This window comes from Eubalaena glacialis, chromosome 7 (assembly GCF_028564815.1).
Source record: "Eubalaena glacialis isolate mEubGla1 chromosome 7, mEubGla1.1.hap2.+ XY, whole genome shotgun sequence".
NCBI classification, from domain to species: Eukaryota; Metazoa; Chordata; class Mammalia; order Artiodactyla; family Balaenidae; genus Eubalaena; species Eubalaena glacialis.
Genome location: NC_083722.1, coordinates 72,887,539 through 72,911,508, shown reverse-complemented (window position 1 = coordinate 72,911,508; position 23,970 = coordinate 72,887,539). Strand labels below are relative to the sequence as shown.

At 38.7% G+C, this 23,970-nt stretch overlaps 1 protein-coding gene across 5 annotated transcripts in view; it reads left to right on the top strand.

Moving 5' to 3' along the window:
• Positions 1-23,970, top strand: part of MAP4 (microtubule associated protein 4) — a 113,464-nt gene that overhangs the window by 4,184 nt on the left and 85,310 nt on the right. For 4 of the 5 annotated variants that reach the window (XM_061196680.1, XM_061196685.1, XM_061196684.1 and 1 more), the window contains exon 2: positions 18,245-18,313. The exons of the other annotated variant lie outside the window; for it this stretch is intronic. In XM_061196680.1, the coding sequence (XP_061052663.1) occupies positions 18,245-18,313 (69 nt within the window). The remainder of the gene's footprint in view (positions 1-18,244; positions 18,314-23,970) is intronic. 5 annotated transcript variants of the gene reach the window in all.

The following is a 23,970-nucleotide window of genomic DNA, read 5'->3' as shown; positions in this document are numbered from 1 at the left end:
GAGGGGGTTTTCTTGTTAACTTCTTCCGCAGCTGCGGTGGGTCTTCACCCGGGCCCTGGGGCTGACAGGGTTTGATACTCCTCCCCCAGCAGCTTAAAGCTTCTGTTTGCGTAGGAGAGAGGAGTTCTGGGGGCCAGGGCTTCTTGCCTTTGCTTTTAGTGGCAGCTTTTTCCAGGTCTGCACCACCTAGAGCAGCTCTCTGGTCCCCCCTCTGCCTCCAGTCTTTCTAACCTGCAAGTGGGTATGAACTCCTTTTGTGTCTGTGGATCCCAGGGACCCTTTACTCTCACGCTAGCCTTCATTTAGCCTTTAGCAAATCGTTAAACTCTTTAGTTGAATTCTTCTCACCTGCTTGCATGGCACGTGAGACACAGGAGAACTATTGCTTACCTCCCATATCTCCTTGAGGGGAATGTCTTTCTTTGGATTCCACGCTACTTGGTTGCCCTAAAACCTCAGCTCTCTGGTGAGTTTGTTTTTGTAGTTGAGTTGTTGTAGTTGAGTTCGGTTTTGTAGTTGATCTGGGTTTTTTGTTGTTGATAGGGTGGGAGTGACATTTCTTCTGGCTTTCTGTAGCCTGAGTGGAAGAGGAACTCCTGCTTCTTGTATATGTGCTTTATTTGGGGGGTGGAAGGGTAACCACAAATGATCAAAAGAAATATTATTGAGAGTTTAAAATCAAATTATATCCGTATAAATATTTACTCCAAGAAAAAAATTGGATTCGTTAATGGAAAATGGAAATGTGTGTTCTCTTTTAATCTGTAACGGTCAGTGGAGTTATTTGTCCTTTGATTAACCTAAAAGGAACACTTTAGTTGGAAGAAAGGAAATGGTACAGAGTAAATATTTTAATAACTTGAGTCATGGCTAAGATACTCTTCCCATCCGCATTAACTTACCCTCATCAGTCATAGGTGGAGGAAGCTTGCTGCTTTTCATTTAAAATATTCCTTTAGCTGTGCGTGGCTCCTACCACCTGGGACTCAGCTTAGGTGGGTGAGGATAATGAGATGGTAGCAGTAGATTTTCTTGTGGTTCATCTTGGGTGACTTGATCTATGTACCATGAACTTGACCCAAGAGGAGGAGAGTTTTTAAGAAACTGTTTTGCTTATAAAAATTATTAAATTTTTCCTGTTGATATTTTAAATATTTGAATAACCTGTAATTAACCTTCTTAACCACTGCACCACCAGGGAAGCCCCATCACTGGTGCTCTTGGTATGATTTTACAGCAGGCTAACTTAGGCCAACTACTGGAAATTTATCAACCAGCTTCCTGCATCTAGATATAGAAAGGTTAGTTAAGTGGGTTACACATAATGGAACTCTCTGGGCAATGGTGTTTTTATTTCTTTTAATTATTATACACCTACTGTAATTGCCCTTAGCTTTAAAATGAGGGGGAAGGAAAGTGAGACTGCCTTTATGGCACTTAGCACAAAGTAGGAAATGTTGCTTTTTTTCCCCCCAGGTATAGTTCTTGCCCCAAATCTGGAAAAAATGATTTCTCCAAGAAACTATGGTATTTCAAGTTCACAGTGTGGGTGCTAGGGATACCTTTTCTGTACTATACTCTTTCCCATTTTACCCCCATTTAGTTGTGAGTCTACAAGTATTTTCCCATAGCATTGCCTCCATAAAATACCTAAATAGCCAAATACCTAGAAATGAAACTGTTTTTAAACTTCTTCTAAAATGCCTGTCTCCTTGGGAAACAATTCTCAAGATACTTTTTCAGAACATATGTATTACTTTTTTTTTTCCCTTGAAAAATGTTATCTTCCTAATACTTGTTCAATATCAGCTCTATATGGCTCTATTTTCAAGGCTAGGAAGACAAAAGACAGAAGCTTTCTCTTAGATGTAACAATATAACTTCTGTCACTCTTGTTCATTCAAAACATTGTCACAGATGTTTGAATGAACATCTAACATATTGTTGACCCTTAAACACAAATAGTTGGCAAATTTGTGGGTAAGCCACTTAATTTTTCTGTACTCCATGTGCTTAGATAGAGCACTTATGATATTGAGAGGATACTTACTCCCCAACATTCCAGGAGGTTTTTGAGGCTAAGAACTTATTTCTACAGAATGTTTTAATCTTAAGACAGTGGTTCTCAAAGTGTGGTTCTTGGACCAGCAGTATCACTTGGGACCTTGTTCAAAATGCAATTCTTAGGCAAACGCTGGGGATAGGACTCAGCAATTGGCTTTTTATTTTTTAAATTTAAATTTATTTATTTATTTATGGCTGCGTTGGTTCTTCATTGCTGCACGCGGGCTTTCTCTAATTGCGGAGAGCAGGGGGCTGGCTACTCTTTGTTGCTGTGCGCAGGCTTCTCATCGCGGTGGCTCCTCTTGTGGAGCTCGGGCTCTAGGCCGCGTGCGGCACGTGGGCTCAGTAGTTGTGGCGTGCAGGCTCTAGAGCGCAGGCTTCCTAATTATGGTGCTCGGGCTTAGTTGCTCCGCGGCATGTGGGATCTTCCCGGACCAGGGCTCGAACCGGCGTCCCCTGCGTTGACAGGCGGATTCTTGACCACTGAGCCACCAGGGAAGTCCCAGCAATCTGTTTTTTAACAAGCCCTTTTTGCAAGTGACTTGGATGCACGTCCATGACTGAGAAACATTGATCCTGGAGAAAGGGCCTAAGTAAGTCCTGGGAAGGATGATAACTAGATATTACAGAACTTTTCATTGTTCAACTGACTGGGGCTTTCTATTGTGGAGCTTTGTAACTACCTTCATTGGCCACCAGAGGGCGATGTTGGCACAAGCCTGACTTTTACACAAGAAGGAGGCCATGCATTGAGACCATGCTGAATCCTCCCCATTTTGCCCAAAGCGCACTCACTGTGGGTCTACTTCTTCACAGCACACATGCCCTCTCACCTTGCTACTTCCCTTCTCTGCCAAATTGATTTGCCAGTAGTGGGACTCTGAAATCCCACTGCTGGGAAAGAGAAGAGATTGCAGGAGAAGAGATTAAAAAAACAGTAAATTTCAATATCCTTATATCTCAGAGCATGTGATTAGTTTAAAAAACTTGTGTTGTTTTCAGTGCTGTATGTATTTAGCTGAGAAAGTTTTCACTTCATGAAATGGGAGTCTGTCCCTCTGGGAAATCAGAAAGAAGACAGTATAGCACCTTTCGAATGAGGACGTACCCTACTGGGTACATCCAGTAGGGTACGTCTAATCATTTCCAATGATTAGAGCCCAAGCCTTATCTCCAGAGAAGTATGCAGAGCTTTTTCCTACTCTAAAACCTAATTGTTTTTATGTTGTAATGTTTTTATTCTTCTCTTCTGAGCGTAGATTTTGAGATCGTTAGGTGTTATGTGTATGGTAGAATCTCCGTCTCCCTTTTATTTTCTTCTAACTTTGTGTTGCTTTTATTTTATTCTGGTAAATTGCTTATTTCTTAGTCTTGCAGTTATTACCTAGTCTGGTAATGTCATTTAAATGAGTTTTATATAAGGCAAAAGTAAATTAATTTCAGTGTTCTCTTGAGGTTACTTTGTAGTTTAGTGATCAATCTACAGTCAACAATCTATAGTTGTTCTATAGGTAAGTCAATATAGTTGATCAATATACAGTTAAACAACAATGAGAATAATAATAGTTAACATGTACTTAACACTGTGCAATTGCCACGGTGCTGCCTCCAGTGTTATTGTGTTTAGTCCTCTTGGTGACCATGGGAAGTAGATATTATCCCGTCTTTCAGGTGAGGCTATACAGGCTTAGGGAGCACAAGGGAATTGCATTTGATCATTTAGTTTATAGTGACAGAACCACAACCTGAACCCAGATCTTATGATTTTTAAACCCCATGTTCTTTCTGTGAACCCTTACCATCTTCATGAATGCATACTTTCTGATTGATTTAATGTCTCATAGATAACTGTTTTTCAAAACTAAAGGTTCACTTATTTAGATCAAAAGGCAGAATTATTAGACCTATAAACATTATGTTCAGGAAATGTAAATGAGAGTCTTATTTGCATAAAGAGCATGTACTTGAGGACTCTGCTACTAATTCATATGAATTTATAAAATCTTCCGCTTTCCTAGACAGCTATTTCACATCTTCTCTCTGTTCAAACCTCCAGCACTTGCTTTCCTGTTCATATTCTCAGTTGATGACTTTTAGAACAGATAATCAGTAAACTCAATCAAAAGAGAGTTTATGCACCCCCCCATCTCCTAAACTACTTTTATCTGTGCCCTTTACTCTGCTATTACTTTTATTGTCATGAGTGAACTGCTCATGCTCTCACTCAAGGGTACTGCTATAGCAATTGTCTCCTCTGTCTCCTGCATCATCAGTTCCTCTCTTCAACTGGGCCATTCATCAGCATCAAACATACCGTAATTTTTTCCTTCATAAAAAATCCTATCTCAATCTATGTCCATCTCATTTACTTTCTTTTATTCTGCTTCTTCTTTGAAAAAGGTGTATCTACTCCCTAATCCCAATTCCTTTCCTCTCATTCTCTCTTTTTTTAAAAAAAATATTTATTTATTTATTTGGTTTTGCCGGGTCTTAGTTGTGGCATGCGAACTCTTAATTGTGGCATGCGAACTCTTAGTTGTGGCATGCGAACTCTTAGTTGTGGCATGCATGTGGGATCTAGTTCCCTGACCAGGGATTGAACCTGGGTCGCCTGCATTGGGAACGCGGAGTCTTAACCACTGCACCACCAGGGAAGCCCCCCTTTCATTCTCCCTTGAACCCACTCCCATCTGACTTTAACCCACACCATGTCACCCAACTGCTCCTTTGAAGGTATAAGACTTTACATTGCCAAGGATGAATCCAGGATGACTCAAGGTTTTGGCCTGAGCAACTGAAAGGAAGGAATTATCATCTTATGAGATTGGGAAGGCTGTAAAAGGAGTAGATTTTTAGGGAAAGGTAAGAATTTCAGCTTATCTGATAGTGGAGAAGATACCTAGTCAAGAGCAGTAGGCAGCTAGATAAAAGAGTCTGGAATTGAGAGGAGAGTTCTGGGCTAAAGATACACATCTGGAGGTTGATGATAAAGCATTGGCTAAAGGTGGTCTTCTACAAAAAATCCTTTACGAATGGGTTTAGATGTAATCTTCCAAGAACATTCCCTGACTTCCCTCTCCCATCTTCTCCCACAACCCTCTTTATCTTTTCGTTTTCCCCTTGGTAAGTGCCTTTCTTCCTTGAACCTTCCTTTCTCATGGCACTTGTAAGGTCATAGTTAAGCTATCTGTTGTCTCACACTTAAGCTACTCTAGAGTAGGGATAGTGTTTTGTTTATTTTTATATTCCTGCAGAATGACACATTTAGGAAAAGCAAAGAGGCACAGAATAGTTCAAAGTGTACCAGCAACCTCAAGTTGCTCAGTGATAAGAAACCAGAGGTCACAATGACAAGTGAGACAAGTGACAGGGTGGAACCATGGAGAAGCACATCCAGTGACATCATGCAGAGTCTCACAGTCTGTGGGGAGATAAGGTGGGACTGGGAAACTTGGTCAGATATGCCTTAAAGAGAGATCACTGCTCTTGGCACATGGTAGATATACAATCATTGCTCGTTAAACTGAATTGAAGTCATTTTATCTGTTATTGACCTAGAATCATTTCGTTCAGGTTTGGGTTACGTTAATGTGCAGACTAACAAGTAATGAATGTCTGCAAACTAAAGTGGTAGGTCTTGGGACTTCCCTGGTGGCGCAGTGGTTAAGAATCCGCCTGCCAATGCTCAACATCACTAATCATTAGAGAAATGCAAATCAAAACTACAATGAGGTATCACCTCACACCGGTCAGAATGGCCATCATCAAAAAATCTACAAACAATAAATGCTGGAGAGGGTGCGGAGAAAAGGGAACCCTCTTGCCCTGTTGGTGGGAATGTAAATTGATACAGCCACTATGGAGAACAGTATGGAGATTCCTTAAAAAACTAAAAATAGAACTACCATATGACCCAGCAATCCCACTACTGGGCATATACCCTGAGAAAACCATAATTCAAAAAGAGTCATGTACCACAATGTTCATTGCAGCACTATTTACAATAGCCAGGACATGGAAGCAACTTAAGTGTCCATCAACAGATGAATGGATAAAGAAGATGTGGCACATATATACAATGGAATATTACTCAGCCATAAAAAGAAACGAAATTGAGTTATTTGTAGTGAGGAGGATGGACCTAGAGTCTGTCATACAGAGTGAATAAGTCAGAAAGAGAAAAACAAATATCGTATGCTAACACATATATATGGAATCTAAAAAAAAAAAAAAGGTTCTGATGAACGTAGGGGCAGGACAGGAATAAAGACGCAGATGTAGAGAATGGACTTGAGGACACGGGGAGGGGGAAGGGTAAGCTGGGATGTAGTGAGAGAGTGGCATTGACATATATACACTACCAAATGTAAGATAGATAACTAGTGGGAAGCATCTGCATAGCACAGGGAGATCAGCTTGGAGCTTTGTGATCACCTAGACATAGGAAGGGTGGGAGGGAGACGCAGGAGGGAGGGGATATGGGGATATATAGCTGATTCACTTTGTAATACCGCAGAAACTAACACAGCATTGTAAAGCAATTATACTCTAATACAGATGTTAAAAAAAAAAAAATCCGCCTGCCAATGCAGGGGACATGGGTTCCATCCCTGGTCTGGGAAGATCCCACATGCCACGAAACAACTAAGCCCGTGCACCACAACTACTGAGCCTGCGTTCTAGAGCCCGCGAGCCACAACTACTGAAGCCCGCGCGCCTAGAGCCCGTGCTCCACAAGAGAAGCCACCGCAATGAGAAGCCCGCGCACCACAACAAAGAGTAGCACCCACTCGCCGCAGCTAGAGAAAGCCCGTACACAGCAACGAAGACCCAATGCAGCCAAAGATAGATAGATAGATAGATAAAAAATAAATAAATAAAAATGGTCCACATCAAAAAAAAAAACACTTAAATTTTAATTTAAAAAGTTTCTGTAACCAAAGGCTCCTAAGCATTAACTTGGTCCAGAGGAGATTTATCATCACAATTATCGATATTAGTAGTACCCAGTTGATCACATTTATCACAGTTGTTTTTGACAAATTATTAACAACCATAAAAGTTGAATCTGATTGGAAATGTTTTCTAATGAGATTATGGGGGCTATTATTTTCCTTGATTAGACCATAAATCTGGATAACTATTTTTTGTTAGGATGGAAAGGTTTTAACAATATTTAGTCCTATTGTTTTTATAGATAATAATAGCCAAAAAACCTTATTCACTCAGCTAAGTATGTGGGAATGGAAGCTTTATTATGGTAATGTCTTCAGATCTTTGAGTTACATGCTAAGCATTCCATAACTCAGTATTATTAAACATTATGACCTCTTTGAATTTTGGAAAAGCAAAGAATTGAAAACTACCTAACCTGGAAAGGATTTGTTAGTCATTAGATAATTCACTTTGTTTAGGGGTTTGCTTTTGTTTCACAGATGTGTGATATTTTCTTTCATCCGTATGAGGAAAATGGCATATTTCTTTTTAAAAGTCTCCTATTTGCCGTATCAACGTTGTTTCGCTGGGTGACATTTATTCTCTTTGAACGTGATGCCTTTCTGTTTTGGTAGTAGTTTTCCTCAGTTATTTGGCAATACTTGAGATTCCCTGTGATAACATGACTGTTTTCTACCATCTGCCTCTGGCAGGGGTGTGACAGTGCTGCCAGGTGTGGTGTGGGGCTCCCCCCCAACTCCTCTGGGTATCATCATTCACCCGTTGGCTTCCTCTTGTGCCAAAGCATTCAGTCTCTGTTCCCATCTTGGGTTTGGCACAAAGCTGACTATTGTGGGGTGAGGGAAGGAAAGCATGGGGGAAGTGAGGACTCACCTGACAGATTTTAACTGAGTCCCATCATCGCTGCTGTCTCTAAGCCTAGAGTACCTTGGAGTCCTGTTCTCCTATGCCTTCTTTGGGCTGGGGTTTCTCCTTAGTGTGGTCTATTTGCTTCATTTTCTTGGATATTCCTTGTAATTTCTGTTCCACTGGGGGGGGTACCCTTCTTGATTTATAGATCTTTTATTAATTTTTTTAGCAATCTTTCCTGCTGCTTCTAACTGCTTGTGATAGTATGTTGAAGCTGGCCTGTGTGCTTCAGTTGGCTATCTATCCACTATTTAAGGTGCTCGGTTAAAACAGGACTTTACATCTGTGAAAATCTTCCTTTTTATCCCCATCTCTGTTTCCCTGCACTACATTCCTTAGCAGTTACCAGTGGTGTTTGGTATATTTTTTTCCCCACACCTTTTCTGATTATTTGTGTGTGTTGTATGTCTTTTTGTGAACTACATACCTAAAATGGATTCTTTTTTTTTTAACATCTTTATTGGAGTATAATTGCTTTACAATATTGTGTTAGTTTCTGCTGTATAACAAACTGAATCAGCTATATGCATACGTATATCCCCATAACTCCTCCCTCTTGCGTCTCCCTCCTACCCTCCTTATCCCACCCCTCTAGGTGGTTGCAAAGCATGGGGCTGATCTCCCTGTGCTGTGCAGCTGCTTCCCACTAGCTATCTGTCTTACATTTGGTAGTGTATATATGTCAGTGTTACTCTAGCACTTTGTCCCAGCTTACCCTTCGCCCTCCCCGTGTCCTCAAGTCCATTCTGTACCTCTGCATCTTTATTCCTGTCCTGCCCCTAGGTTCATCAAAACCATTTTTTTTTTAGATTCCATATATATGTGTTAGCATATGGTATTTGTTTTTCTTTTTTTGACTTACTTCACTCTGTATGACAGACTCTAGGTCCATCCACCTCACTACAAATAACTCAATTTCGTTTCTTTTTATGGCTGAGTAATATTCCATTGTATATATGTGCCACATCTTCTTTATCCATTCATCTGTCGATGGACACTTAGGTTGCTTCCATGTCCTGGCTATTGTAAATAGTGCTGCAATGAACATTGTGGTACATGACTCTTTTTGAATTATGGTTTTCTCAGGGTATATGCCCAGCAGTGGGATTGCTGGGTCATATGGTAGTTCTATTTTTAGTTTTTTTTTTTTTTTTTTCCCCACACACACTGTATTTTATTTTTACAAGAGATAGACTGACAGCAAGCATTGTACATGGATGACCACAACAAAAGCAACAACGATTGCAATTACCAAACATGAAACACACTCATACTATGTCATAATATTGACATTCAGTCCAGTAATCCTCCACTGTAACAACTCCTTTACTTTGCAGTGAAAATTGATTTGTGTATTCTTTGCCTCTGAGTCCTTGTGGGATTTTTTCTTTTTTTAAATTCAAACAGAAAGTCACAAAAATTATACTCATCCTCATCAGTTCACTCAGTCCCATGTAATTAATTTTTTTTTTCATCTTGATCTTTTGTTAGCACTTTTATGAGCTCATCAGTTTTTCATTAGAGTTCTGAAAATACTTATTCATTCAGTTCAGCAGTACAGTCAGATACCAGAAACCTGTACTTGTCAGAGTCTTTTCCATGAATTTCCTGAAGATGAAACCCTTTTATAGGAATATATTTACAAAAGCATCAGAGTACACCCAGAACTGTCTGTAAATGACAAAAGACTTAAAAATGACCACGGTTAAAGATTTGCTGAAAGTTCATAATAATGCAGTTGACAAGAAAATTAGTTATTTCTGAGATATACATTTTAAAGTAATAACTAGGATTATGACTTATAACATTATACCAGAACATATAAGATTTTTAGAAATTTCATGTAATGTCTGAAACATTTATATTAACATATTTCCATACAAATAACCCAATGAAAGTTTAGTATTAATTGTTTTGTTTGTTTGTTTATACTGCAGGTTCTTATTAGTCATCAATTTTATACACATCAGTGTATACATGTCAATCCCAATCGCCCAATTCAGCACACCACCATCCCCACCGCACCGCGGTTTTCCCCCCTTGGTGTCCATATGTCTGTTCTCTACATCTGTGTCTCAACTTCTGCCCTGCAAACCGGCTCCTCTGTACCATTTTTCTAGGTTCCACATACATGCGTTAATATACGATATTTGTTCTTCTCTTTCTGACTTACTTCACTCTGTATGACAGTCTCTAGATCCATCCACGTCTCAACAAATGACTCAATTTCGTTCCTTTTTATGGCTGAGTAATATTCCATTGTATATATGTACCACAACTTCTTTATCCATTCGTCTGTTGATGGGCATTTAGGTTGCTTCCATGACCTGGCTATTGTAAATATTGCTGCGATGAACATTCGGGTGCATGTGTCTTTTTGAATTACGGTTTTCTCAGGGTATATGCCCAGTAGTGGGATTGCTGGGTCATAGGGTAATTCTATTTTTAGTTTTTTAAGGAACCTCCATACTGTTCTCCATAGTGGCTGTATCAATTGACATTCCCACCGACAGTGCAAGAGGGTTCCCTTTTCTCCATACCCTCTCCAGCATTTGTTGTTTGTAGATTTTCTGATGATGCCCATTCTAACTGGTGTGAGGTGATACCTCATTGTAGTTTTGATTTGCATTTCTCTAATAATTAGTGATGTTGAGCATCTTTTCATGTGCTTCGTGGCCGTCTGTATGTCTTCTTTGGAGAAATGTCTGTTTAGGTCTTCTGCCCATTTTTGGATTGGGGTGTTTGTTTCTTTAATATTGAGCTGAATGAGCTGTTTATATATTTTGGAGATCAATCCTTTGTCCGTTGATTCGTTTGCAAATACTTTCTCCCATTCTGAGGGTTGTCTTTTCGTCTTGTTTATGGTTTCCTTTGCTGTGCAAAAGCTTTGAAGTTTCATTAGGTCCCATTTGTTTATTTTTGTTTTTATTTCCATTACTCTAGGAGGTGGATCAAAAAAGATCTTGCTGTGATTTATGTCAAAGAGTGTTCTTCCTATGTTTTCCTCTAAGAGTTGTATAATGTCCAGTCTTACATTTAGGTCTCTAATCCATTTTGAGTTTATTTTTGTGTATGGTGTTAGGGAGTATTCTAATTTCATTCTTTTACATGTAGCTGTCCAGTTTTCCCAGCACCACTTATTGAAGAGACTGTCTTTTCTCCATTGTATATATCTTTGCCTCCTTTGTCATAGATTAGTTGACCATAGGTGCGTGGGTTTATCTCTGGGCTTTCTATCTTGTTCCATTGATCTATGTTTCTGTTTTTGTGCCAGTACCATATTGTCTTGATTACTGTAGCTTTGTAGTACAGTCTGAAGTCAGGGAGTCTGATTCCTCCAGCTCCGTTTTTTTCCCTCAAGACTGCTTTGGCTATTCGGGGTCTTTTGTGTCTCCATACAAATTTTAAGATGATTTGTTCTAGCTCCGTAAAAAATGCCATTGGTAATTTGATAGGGATTGCATTGAATCTGTAGATTGCTTTGGGTAGTATAGTCATTTTCACAATGTTGATTCTTCCAATCCAAGAACATGGTATATCTCTCCATCTGTTGGTATCATCTTTAATTTCTTTCATCAGTGTCTTATAGTTTTCTGCATACAGGTCTTTTGTCTCCCTAGGTAGGTTTATTCCTAGGTATTTTATTCTTTCTGTTGCAATGGTAAATGGGAGTGTTTCCATAATTTCTCTTTCAGATTTTTCATCATTAGTGTATAGGAATGCAAGAGATTTCTGTGCATTAATTTTGTATCCTGCAACTTTACCGTATTCATTAATTAGCTCTAGCAGTTTTCTGGTGGCAATTTTAGGATTCTCTATGTATAGTATCATGTCATCTGCAAACAGTGACAGTTTTACTTCTTCTTTTCCAATTTGTATTCCTTTTATTTCTTTTTCTTCTCTGATTGCCGTGGCTAGGACTTCCAGAACTATGTTGAATAATAGTGGTGAGAGTGGACATCCTTGTCTCGTTCCTGATCTTAGAGGAAATGCTTTCAGTTTTTCACCGTTGAGAATGATGTTTGCTGTGGGTTTGTCATATATGGCCTTTATTATGTTGAGGTAGGTTCCCTCTGTGCCCACTTTCTTGAGAGTTTTTATCATAAATGGGTGTTGAATTTTGTCAAAAGCTTTTCTGCATCTATTGAGATGATCATATGGTTTTTATTCTTCAGTTTGTTAGTATGGTGTATCACACTGATTGATTTGCGTATATTGAAGAATCCTTGCATCCCTGGGATAAATCCCACTTGATCATGGTGTATGATCCTTTTAATGTGTTGTTGGATTCTGTTTGCTAGTATTTTGTTGAGGATTTTTGCGTCTATATTCATCAGTGATATTGGTCTGTAATTTTCTTTTTTTGTAGTGTCTTTGTCTGGTTTTGGTATCAGGGTGATGGTGGCCTCATAGAATGAGTTTAGGAGTGTTCCTTCCTCTGCAATTTTTTGGAAGAGTTTGAGAAAGATAGGTGTTAGCTCTTCTCTAAATGTTTGATAGAATTCACCTGTGAAGCCATCTGGTCCTGGACTTTTGTTTGTTGGAAGATTTTTAATCACAGTTTCAATTTCATTACTTGTGATTGGTCTGTTCATATTTTCTGCTTCTTCCTGGTTCAGTCTTGGAAGGTTATACCTTTCTAAGAATTTGTCCATTTCTTCCAGGTTGTCCATTTTATTGGCATAAAGTTGCTTGTAGTAGTCTCTTAGGATGCTTTGTATTTCTGCGGTGTCTGTTGTAACTTCTCCTTTTTCATTTCTGATTTTATTGATTTGAGTCCTCTCCCTCTTTTTCTTGATGAGTCTGGCTAATGGCTTATCAATTTTGTTTGTCTTCTCAAAGAACCAGCTTTTAGTTTTATTGATCTTTGCTATTGTTTTCTTTGTTTCTATTTCATTTATTTCCGCTCTGATCTTTATGATTTCTTTCCTTCTGCTAACTTTGGGTTTTGTTTGTTCTTCTTTCTCTAGTTTCTTTAGGTGTAAGGTTAGATTGTTTACTTGAGATTTTTCTTGTTTCTTTAGGTAGGCTTGTATAGCTATAAACTTCCCTCTTAGAACTGCTTTTGCTGCATCCCATAGGTTTTGGGTTGTCGTGTTTTCATTGTCATTTGTCTCTAGGTATTTTTTGATTTCCTCTTTGATTTCTTCAGTGATCTCTTGGTTATTTAGTAGTGTATTGTTTAGCCTCCATGTGTTTGTGTTTTTTACGTTTTTTCCCCTGTAATTCATTTCTAATCTCATAGCGTTGTGGTCAGAAAAGATGCTTGATATGATTTCAATTTTCTTAAATTTACTGAGGCTTGATTTGTGACCCAAGATGTGATCTATCCTGGAGAATGTTCCGTGCGCACTTGAGAAGAACTTGAGAAGAATCTGCTGTTTTTGGATGGAATGTCCTATAAATATCAATTAAATCTATCTGGTCTATTGTGTCATTTAAAGCTTCTGTTTCCTTATTTATTTTCATTTTGGATGATCTGTCCATTGGTGTAAGTGAGGTGTTAAAGTCCCCCACTATTATTGTGTTACTGTCGATTTCCTCTTTTATAGCTGTTAGCAGTTTCCTTATGTAATGAGGTGCTCCTATGTTGGGTGCATATATATTTATAATTGTTATATCTTCTTCTTGGATTGATCCCTTGATCATTATGTAGTGTCCTTCCTTGTCTCTTGTAACATTCTTTATTTTAAAGTCTATTTTATCTGATATGAGTATAGCTACTCCAGCTTTCTTTTGGTTTCCATTTGCATGGAATATCTTTTTCCATCCCCTCACTTTCAGTCTGTATGTGTCCCTAGGTCTAAAGTGGGTCTCTTGTAGACAGCATATATATGGGTCTTGTTTTTGTATCCATTCAGCAAGCCTGTGTCTTTTGGCTGGAGCATTTAATCCATTCACGTTTAAGGTAATTATCGATATGTATGTTCCTATGACCATTTTCTTAATTGTTTTGGGTTTGTTTTTGTAGGTCCTTTTCTTCTCTTGTGTTTCCCACTTAGAGAAGTTCCTTTAACATTTGTTGTAGAGCTGGTTTGGTGGTGCTGAATTCTCTTAGCTTTTGCTTGTCTGTAAAGCTTTTGATTTCTCCATCAAATCTAGATGAGATCCTTGCTGGGTAGAGTAATCTTGGTTGTAGGTTCTTCCCTTTCATCACTTTAAGTATATCATGCCACTCCCTTCTGGCTTGTAGAGTTTCTGCTGAGAAATCAGCTGTTAACCTTATGGGAGTTCCCTTGTATGTTATTTGTCGTTTTTCCCTTGCTGCTTTCAATAATTTTTCTTTGTCTTTATTTTTTGCCACTTTGATTACTATGTGTCTCGGTGTGCTTCTCCTTGGGTTTATCCTGTATGGGACTCTCTGCGCTTCCTGGACTTGGGTGGCTATTTCGTTTCCCATGTTAGGGAAGTTTTTGACTATAATCTCTTCAAATATTTTCTCTGGTCCTTTCTGTCTCTCTTCTCCTTCTGGGACCCCTATAATGCGAATGTTGTTGCGTTTAATGTTGTCCCAGAGGTCTCTTAGGCTGTCTTCATTTCTTTTCATTCTTTTTTCTTTATTCTGTTCCGCAGCAGTGAATTCCACCATTCTGTCTTCCAGGTCACTTATCCGTTCTTCTGCCTCAGTTATTCTGCTATTGATTCCTTCTAGTGTAGTTTTCATTTCAGTTATTGTATTGGTCATCTCTGTTTGTTTGTTCTTTAATTCTTCTAGGTCTTTGTTAATCATTTCTTGCATCTTCTCAATCTTTGCCTCCATTCTTATTCCAAGGTCCTGGATCATCTTCACTACCATTATTCTGAATTCTTTTTCTGGAAGGTTGCCTATCTCCACTTCATTTAGTTGTTTTTCTGGGGTTTTTTTTTGTTCCTTCATCTGGTATATAGCCCTCTGCCTTTTCATCTTGTCTATCTTTCTGTAAATGTGGTTTCTGTTCCACAGGCTGCAGGACTGTAGTTTTTCTTGCTTCTGCTCCTATTTTTAGTTTTTTAAGGAATCTCCATACTGTTCTCCATAGTGGCTGTATCAATTTACATTCCCACCAACAGTGCAAGAGGGTTCCCTTTTCTCCACACCCTCTCCAGCACCTAAAATGGATTCTTGAGTTAAGCTGGTATTTCAAAATTTGATAGACTGCCAGATTTTCTCATTAAAAAGTTGTTTCAATTTATATTCCTCCAGTGGAGTATCAGATTACCCATTTTCCTACACCTTTGCCAACACAGGCTATTATCAAATTTAAAAAAAGATTTTATCACTCTCATGGCCAGAAGACGGTATCATTTTTGTAATTCACATTTTCCTATAGTCTGCATTTTATTTTATTTTTTTGCAATTTGCATTTTCATGTGAGGCAGATTTTTGAAAATATGCATTCTTTCTTGAGCTAGGAAGAATAAATTTTATAAGCTTACTGTGTGAGGGTAAAAGGGAATTTATTTATGCCAAATATGTTCTAGCTCATATTTGTTCTATCTCTCTGGATAAGTAAAACAATATGTGAAGCCCTAGCATGGTGCATGGTGCATACTGGGTATTTAATAAAAGTCTGTTATCTTTCATTCCTTTATTTTCCTCTCTTCTAACAGTTACTTGATATTTTCTTTTCAGTCTGCCTTGTTCTTTTAGGTTGTTCTCTTTAGTTGTTCCTCTGTTACCTGAGATTACAGAATGAATGATCTTTTCAATGAGTTTATATGAAATATTTCTGCCTTGGATTTGTGGGACCCAGAAGCTTGGACATTGTAGTTTGCTGTCTTCCAAAGTAAAATCTTGCATTTTATATTTTAGTAGCATATGTTCTAGATTTTTACTTATGAAAAATATGTCTGTGAGGTTTTTTTTTTTTCCTACTAAGGGAACTAAGCATTATTTATTTATTTATTTATTTAAAAAGTCACCTACTTTATTTATTTATTTATTTTTGGCTGTGTTGGGTCTTCGTTTCTGTGCGAGGGCTTTCTCTAGTTGCGGCGAGTGGGGGCCACTCTTCATCACGGTGCCCAGGCCTCTCACTGTCGTGGCCTCTCTTATTGCGGAGCACAGGCTCCAGACGCGCAGGCTCAGTAGTTGTGGCTCACGGGCCCAGTTGCTCCGCGGCATGTGGGATCTTCCCAGACCAGGGCTCGAACCCGTGTCCCCTGCATTGGCAGGCAGATTCTCAACCACTGCGCCACCAGGGAAGCCCAGCATTATTTGACTTAGTTCCCTAATCTGTTTTAAAATTAATTAATTAATTTATTTATTTATTTATTTTTGGCTGCATTGGGTCTTTGTTGCTGTGCGCGGGCTTTCTCTAATTGCAGAGAGCGGGGGCTACTCTTCGTTGCAGTGCACAGGCTTATCATTGTGGTGGCTTCTCTTGTTGCGGAGCATGGGCTCTAGGCACGCGGGCTTCAGCAGTTGTGGCTCGCGGGCCCTAGAAGCGCAGGCTCAGTAGTTGTGGCGCACAGGCTTAGTTGCTCCATGGCATGTGGGATCTTCCCGTACTAGAGCTCGAACCCCTGTCCCCTGCATTGGCAGGCGGATTCTTAACCACTACGCCACCAGGGAAATCCCTGTGAGGTTGTTAAGTAAGAGTGATTTGTAGGAACCTCTTGGGTTGGCAGGCTGACTGCAGAGCTAGGCAGGTTGCTGAAATGTTAGATATCGTCAGAGCCTTTCAGAAAAGGTTATATGTCCTCAAATTGACCTATACAGTCAGTGCAGTCAAGATCCCATCAGGATTTTTTTGTACAAATCAACAACTGATTCTAAAACTTATATGGAAAAGCAAAGACACTAAAATATAACCAAGACAATTTTGGAAAAGACCTAATTTGCAAGACTTGTGTGACATCATTTCAAGACTTTATGCAAATACAGTAATCCAGACATTGTGGTACTGGCAAAATGGATAGATTAATAGGTTGGTGGAACAGGAGAGTCCAGAAACAGACCTACACGTAATATGGTCAGTTGATTTTCAAGAAAGGTGCAAAGGAATCAGTGGAGTAAAGGAACAATTAGATGTCAATGTACAAAAATATGAATAGACCCATATCTTATACCACGTAAAAAATTTAACTCCAAATGTATCATAGACCTCAATGGGAAACCTAAATGAAAACTATAAAACTTCTAGAGGAAAACATAGGAGAAAATCCTGTGACCTTGGGTTAGGCAGAAATTTCTTAGATATCCCACCAAAAGCATGGAAGCATGAAGGAAAAAATGATAAATTAGACTTTATCAAAATCGAAAGCTTTTGCTGTTCAAAAGACACAGTTAAGAAAACAAAAATACATTTCTTGGATGTATTTTCTTGGAAAATACATTTATGGGAGAAAATATTTGCAGAACTCATCTGATAAGGGTTGGTATTCAGAACAATAAAGAATCTTCAAAATTCAATAATAAGAAAATACACAACCCAATTAAAAAAAATAGTCCAAAAAATTTGACCGTTCAATTCACCAAAGAAAATAAAAGAATGGCAAGTAAACAAATGAAAAGTTGCTCAACATCCTTAGTTATTAGGAAATAAGATACAACTATAGTCTATTAGGATAGCTTTAAAAAAAAAAAAAAAAAAGCCCTCTGCTTCCAGAAGTGCTGCTGGTGACTTCCAGGTAATCCTCATGTACAGGAGCAGTGATGGTGCCCTGGACTTTCTACATGGGTGGTGGTTGTTGGTTTTTGTTTTTTTTTTAATATTTATTTATTTGGCTGTGTTGCAGCATGCGGGATCTTTTGTTGCAGCGCGCGGGCTTCTCTCTAGTTGTGGCACTCAGGCTCCAGAGCTCATGGGCTCTCTAGTTGTGGTGGGTGGGCTTAGTTGTCCCACGGCATGTGGGATCCTGGTTCCCCGACCAGGGATTGAACTCGCATCCCCTGCATTGGAAGGTGGATTCCCAACCACTGGACCACCAGGGAAGTCCCACGTGGGGGTTGTTTTAAGCGGCTCTGTGTCCTTGGACCATTTGGTTTGAATCACAGGTTCTAAACCTGTGGTGCTTCATGATGGTTTTATTGAGTATAATAGTAACCTTTGACAATGTACAGAGCAGGAAAGACTTAGACTTGGTATTAGGAAAGCTTCTCCTGTAGTCATGGTGCTTATCAGAGTTTGGATGCCATAGAAATCAATGACTCAGTTCTGTTCTGTGTTTCTGGATTTCCTTTTATTGGATCTTTAAATTTTGGACAGATTTTATCTGCTTTAAGCTAATGCTATGAAGAATGACAAAAATTCTACTAGTTAGACAGTAATTGCGTCTGTTTTTCATTTTTCTATCTGTCACAGTGGGTAATTATTCTTTGTGGTCATTGCAGGTACTTCATCTTCTCAAGCAACAGTGCTTGCCAACGGTGACCACGGAATAGAAGGGAATGATGCCACTGGTAAGTGATTCCCAGGAGTCCCCAAATGTGTGGGTGAAACAGTCACAGTAAACACCTTGATCAGCTCCTTTGAGGAGGATTGTTAGTGGAAGCATATGGATTATTTCTGAGGGTACTCTTGTTCTTGGTGGTTGTATTTAAACCCAGGGCATCTGCCCCATAACATTTCCAACAATGGAAAGAGAGAATTTCATTTGATATTCCTTGAATATCTTTTGTAGTTGTACCACATAGGAGCTGGATCAATCTTAACAATATGCTTTTGGTGCAGAATGACCATCAAAAAAATGTTATAATGGAGTCCTTTGGCTGCTACATTTCTTTGGGCAGGTCTCATCCCTGAATGCACACTGCACTCAGTTTGCTTTCCATGGCTCAATGTTAGGAAACTTGTGAGCTGGAAATTAAAAGTTCTTTCCTTTCTGTTGTGCCCTCAGTCTGTTTTTCCTTTATTTTTCCCTTAACTGTTACTTTTGAAATCTGTCTCTGATGCCTAGCCCATTACCAGGGCTAACACTGAGCTCCTGTGGGTTCCCCCAGTGTCTTTGTAGTGAGCAAAATTCTTGAAGCAGTAGCAGGGTCCACAGGGATGTACAATACTATGTAAATCTTTGTTTAGGTAGCTGATATGAGAGCCATGTTGAATTTTTAAAAATAACTGCACTTAATTAGCTTAAGTGCACAATCAGGCTGACACTGTTGACCCAACTGAAAAGACTTTTAACTGGGCGTAACGTTTGCTTCACATTACTGCAGGGAGGCAAGTGCTAGCCATGTCTGTGTTCCTCTTCTTGCACGCATACCTCAGCCTTGAGAAGCCTTTCCTTGAGCCACCGTAGGATTTCTCGGTTTCTAAGGCTTCCAAAAAGCCTTCTGTTAGCAATAGCAGTTATTCCAGGATTTACTCTTTATTCTGTGACCTTTAGAAATGTTGTATACATCTTTGTATGTTAGATTTACTGATGACTAGGTTCTATTAGTTGTGAATGTTAGTTTTACCCAGTGACAATAAATCCTTATTAGCAACTCATTAATTAGGAACTCTTTACTTCAAAAGCTAGAAACAACCTGAAGTGCGACCTTATTTATCTTCCAGTTTTGTGAACTGAAATTTTTTTGTTTTTTTTGTTTTTTTGGTAATCTTAGTTCGTATGTAGTGTTGACTGTTTCTGTGTCTGCTTTGAAAGCAAAGGTCTATATAATTTTGGTTTTAAGAAAATATTTGTAGAAATATCCCCATGATGAAAGGAGAAGAAGCTTGAACACAGACTTTTAAAAAATGAATAAATTCAGCTTTCTTTAATGAGGAGGCAGTGCTAGGGGAAGGAAAGGCTTGAAGGGATTGATTTGGTTAGCCATTTGGAAGAATGAATGCCATTTTCATCCGGGAAGGAAACGACTACCACACTAGAGTAGGTTTCTTCTCCAGCAGGATGTCAGGTCTGACCAGAGGAGACTCAGACTTTATGTAGCAATTGTTTCCCACTGCCACAGCTTAATTGTGCAGGAAAAAAGAACAGGAAGAACATGCAGCCTGGCCCTTACTGTTTGAAGACTTCAGTTCTCTGGCTGCAAAAAAGAACCCAGCTGTTTATGAACTGCCCAGTGCCATTATGAGAGCAGGTCTTTCTGCTCTTGGACACCTCTCCACCATCGTGTAGAATATAGTTTGCACACCTGGGGAGATGTTGTGTTCCCAACCTGACCTCTTGACTATATTAAAGCAGGTGCTTTACTGAAAATATGCATGTTTCATTGGGGGTGGAAAGGAGTAGGGAGGGGGCCAAGAGTGCATGTTTTCAGAGCATGTTGTGACATCATTCTAATTTGGCCATCACTAACTGGAGCATGTAGCTCCATGCTCTTTTGAAAATTCCCACTTCTGTTTCCTTCAGAGTGTTATCTATAGTCGTAAGAGCAGACCCGCTCTGCTGACAGTGTATAAAGGGTTTATGAGCATCTTGCAATGTTGAACTTGCTGTTTACTAATGATCTGTGCTTTTCCACCCTTTCCTTCCCTTTCCTACTTCTTCCTCTCTTTCTATTTTTCTCCTCCTAGAAGCCTAGCGTGTCTCTCAACACTGGGGCTGCTGCAACACCAGACCAGTGATCTTTCCTAAGCACCGTTACACTTGTAAAACCTTCAGCATTTTGCAGAGCTTTGCTTTCCTTCCTGGACACGATATAGAAGAAGCTGAGGGTAGTTCTTCGGGGCCCATTTCTGCCGATGCCTGAGCAAACCACCTGCTTCCTTTTGTGCTCCGCAGGGCTTGATGGAACCTCGTTTCCCTTTGTGAGCACAAAGTACCAGATGAATTCTTTTTAATTTTAGTATTTTTATGAAGGTCATCTAATGTCTTTTATTTCTTGTTCTCTTTTAAAACTCATTTTTTAATTTAATTCAGTCTCACATTTTTCTTTTCTTTAAACATTTTTAGTTGGCCTTTTTCATTTGGTTTTCAGATCTTCAACCTGAATCAGGGTAATGTAGCAGCAAATGAGAAGGTGTGCTTTCATAAAGGGATCGAGGCCACCAGCACTGCCGTGAACCTCCCTTCTTCTCTCCCTCCTCCCTCCCTCTGTGAGCTCGCTTTTAGGGTAGATTCATCTTTCAGGCTACCTATGTTTCTCTCTACCTTACTAACATCTGAATAATGATAGCTATTTTAATTTAAAGTTTTCTAATTTAGAGTAGCTCTGATTAAACTTTGAAAAATATTTCCCAAAATGAAATCATCCTTTGTTATTTGCAACTTGGGCTGAAATTGTTTCTATTATGAAATTATGATCTATTTTTCCAGGCTTAGATTCTCCTGAAAATTTGACAGCCTTATTATTGTGTGTGGAATTTCATATCCCAAATTTCTTAACATGATCATGAACTATCAAGATAATAATTGGGAAGTTAAGGAAAATGGAATCCTGTATTGTTAGAATACTGGGATGTTGATACAGATAGAAAATAACTTTTTCTGTAGCAACCTGAGAATGAAGTTAAATTGCAGCACATTGAAGAACTACAACCAATTATTAGGTTTCTAATGAAATGATTATCTGACTGGACTCCTGGAGCTCTGTTCAGTGTTAGCCTCCCTATGAATTGTGGAGGTGCCTTTGTGCAGCCTGAGGTGGGATTGGTGGGTCACATATAAATACCTGTGTGTCAAGTCCTTTACCACGAACCTTGGGATTTACTTTCACACATTCTGAGGATTGTCCCAGTAGGACTTTCTTTTTCTTATTCCTCATTTTCCCAAACTAAAAGCTAAAAAAATCTGAAACCATCTGGGACAAATACTGTGGAACTTTTCAAATGATAAGCTTTGATCGGATTTTTAGAAATAGAATATAAAACATGGGCCATTGTAGAGGAGTTCTGGTTTAAGATCTGGAATGTGAGATACTCTTTAAAATTTTCTATCCTCTTACTGACTATGCAGGTTTGTATAATCACTAAGCTACTGATTATTTCAGATTAAATATTTGCCACCATGTTCTGAGGAAGATTTTAGATGTACATTGTTTTAGATTCCCTGATACAAAACTACTTTGGGGATGGGAAAGTTAGAGTATTATGAAAGTTTAAACCAAGACCCTGCAATGACTTCTGGAATTTAGGAAGCGTTCCCTCCTGTGGTCACAAGGGTTTGTTCGTCTGCCAGGAATTCCTTCTGTGGGTTCTGGAGAGAAGACACTAAGGGAGGCACATTTTAGAGGGAAGTGCTTATGCTAACATTCTAAGCAGTTGGTAAATATGAAAACTCTTAGCAAAGGAGAAAAATATGAAAAATACCATAGGAGAGCACACCATCAAATAAAACATAGCTCTTTTCATTTGGTATGTAGTTGTTTCATATGTTTTTTTGTGCCTTTTTTTTTCTATCCAAGGAACGTTTCACAACTGTTAGTGCTAACTTTAAAAAATCATGCTTGACATCCTTCTATCACTTCTAACTAATCTCTGCAGCTTGTCTAGGTGACAGGTGGGTAGAAAAGCCTGGGTGTGACCCCTGTGGTATAGCTGTGGTCAGAAACATACACTCACACTTCATTATTGACATTGATTTATTCCACTTTAATTTCCATTTTGTCATGTTTATTTCTCTTTGAAATTTGTTTTTTTCCAAATATGTTTCTTTTTGAATTTATGGAATTGTTGAAAATTTCTACTATCAGCCAGCTAAAATTTAGTGTATATTGTTAGCTCTGTTTCACTTGGATGTTTCATTTTGAAGGAAATAAATGTAACGTTTCACATATAGCTTCATATGAAGTAGCCAGTCCTGCAATGAAATGCTGTATTGCCATCATGGTCACACCCAGTGGCCCAGGATCTCACTGGTAAGGCAGCCAAGACCGGTCAGGGTTGCTCTATTGAAATGTGTTGTTTCTTATATGCAATCTCTCTCTTTCTCTTTCTCTCTCTCTCTCTTGTTTTTTTCCTTCTTTGGCCCAATGTTGAAGATGTAGAACTTTGTTTTTAAATAATATTTTTATAACTTTATTCACTCACCTAAGTTTGTATTTTTTGTGACTTTAGATTTCAACAGTTTTGTATATTGGGACATTTTAATGTGATCATTGTGCTAAATAAATTACACTAATAAACATCTTACACCAACACCGTATGGACTGGATTTTGGTTGGGGTCTTAATTATTGAAGTATAATGTGACCAAAACATGAGTTTTATAAATAAAGACCCTTGAGACATGAGCTCTTGGTCTAACAAAGCTTCTAATCCGATTCATAGTAATTACATAATTGTATGGGCTTTTTACTTTTTGCCAGGCACCTTCACTTACGTTGTCATTTTGGATTATCAGAGTGAACTCCCTTTTATCCGGAATCTGTAAGAGTTAAGAAGCCCAAATGACTATTTGATATTTTATAGCATCTGATGAGAAAGACAGTTTGCAGAGTAGCAGTAAGAAGTTATTCCAAAAGACAGTTTCCATGGCGTATCAATTACTGTTAGATACTTTCTAACACTACACTTTTGTTTAGTCCAGTTAAAATTCACATTCACAGTCTTCCTAAAATGCCTTTTGAATTAATATATAAAACGTGTTACATTCAGTAACATTTTAATTTTGTAACCTTATTGTTTGATAATCTAGTAGGCTGTATCTGGGAAGAATTCAATGGAATGCCCAATTTCCTAGCCATTCTGGGTTAGTGTGTCTTTACAGTAGATAGATTTGCAAACGCAGTATGTTGACTGAATTAAGACGTTGAAAAGACTGAATACCTAAGGTAATTTGCATGGCATAAAGAACTTTTTTAGCTTGGCAAACATTTCTTTTTATTAAGAAAGCTCTATTTAATGTTCTTAGGTTTCTTTTCATTAAGAGAGCTCAATAATCTATTCTTAGGTTTGAAGCACAGTAATTTAAGTACTGTAAAGAATAATTCTCAATCTTGACTAACCTTATAGTTACCCTAGGATTAAACTTTTGGTGATGGGAACAACTGTTGGGTTTTATTAGTGTATTCATTTTGATGAAAGTGAGATGAAACTCGGCTTCAGGTGGATTCTTCCTCCTTGTTGGCCTGGTAATATGGTGGGGCTGGGAGGCTAGAGAGGGTTCTGGACAAAGACACAGGACTGGTGGGGCAGGAACAGAGTGTTAGTTTTATTTCTAAGTCATGCGTAAA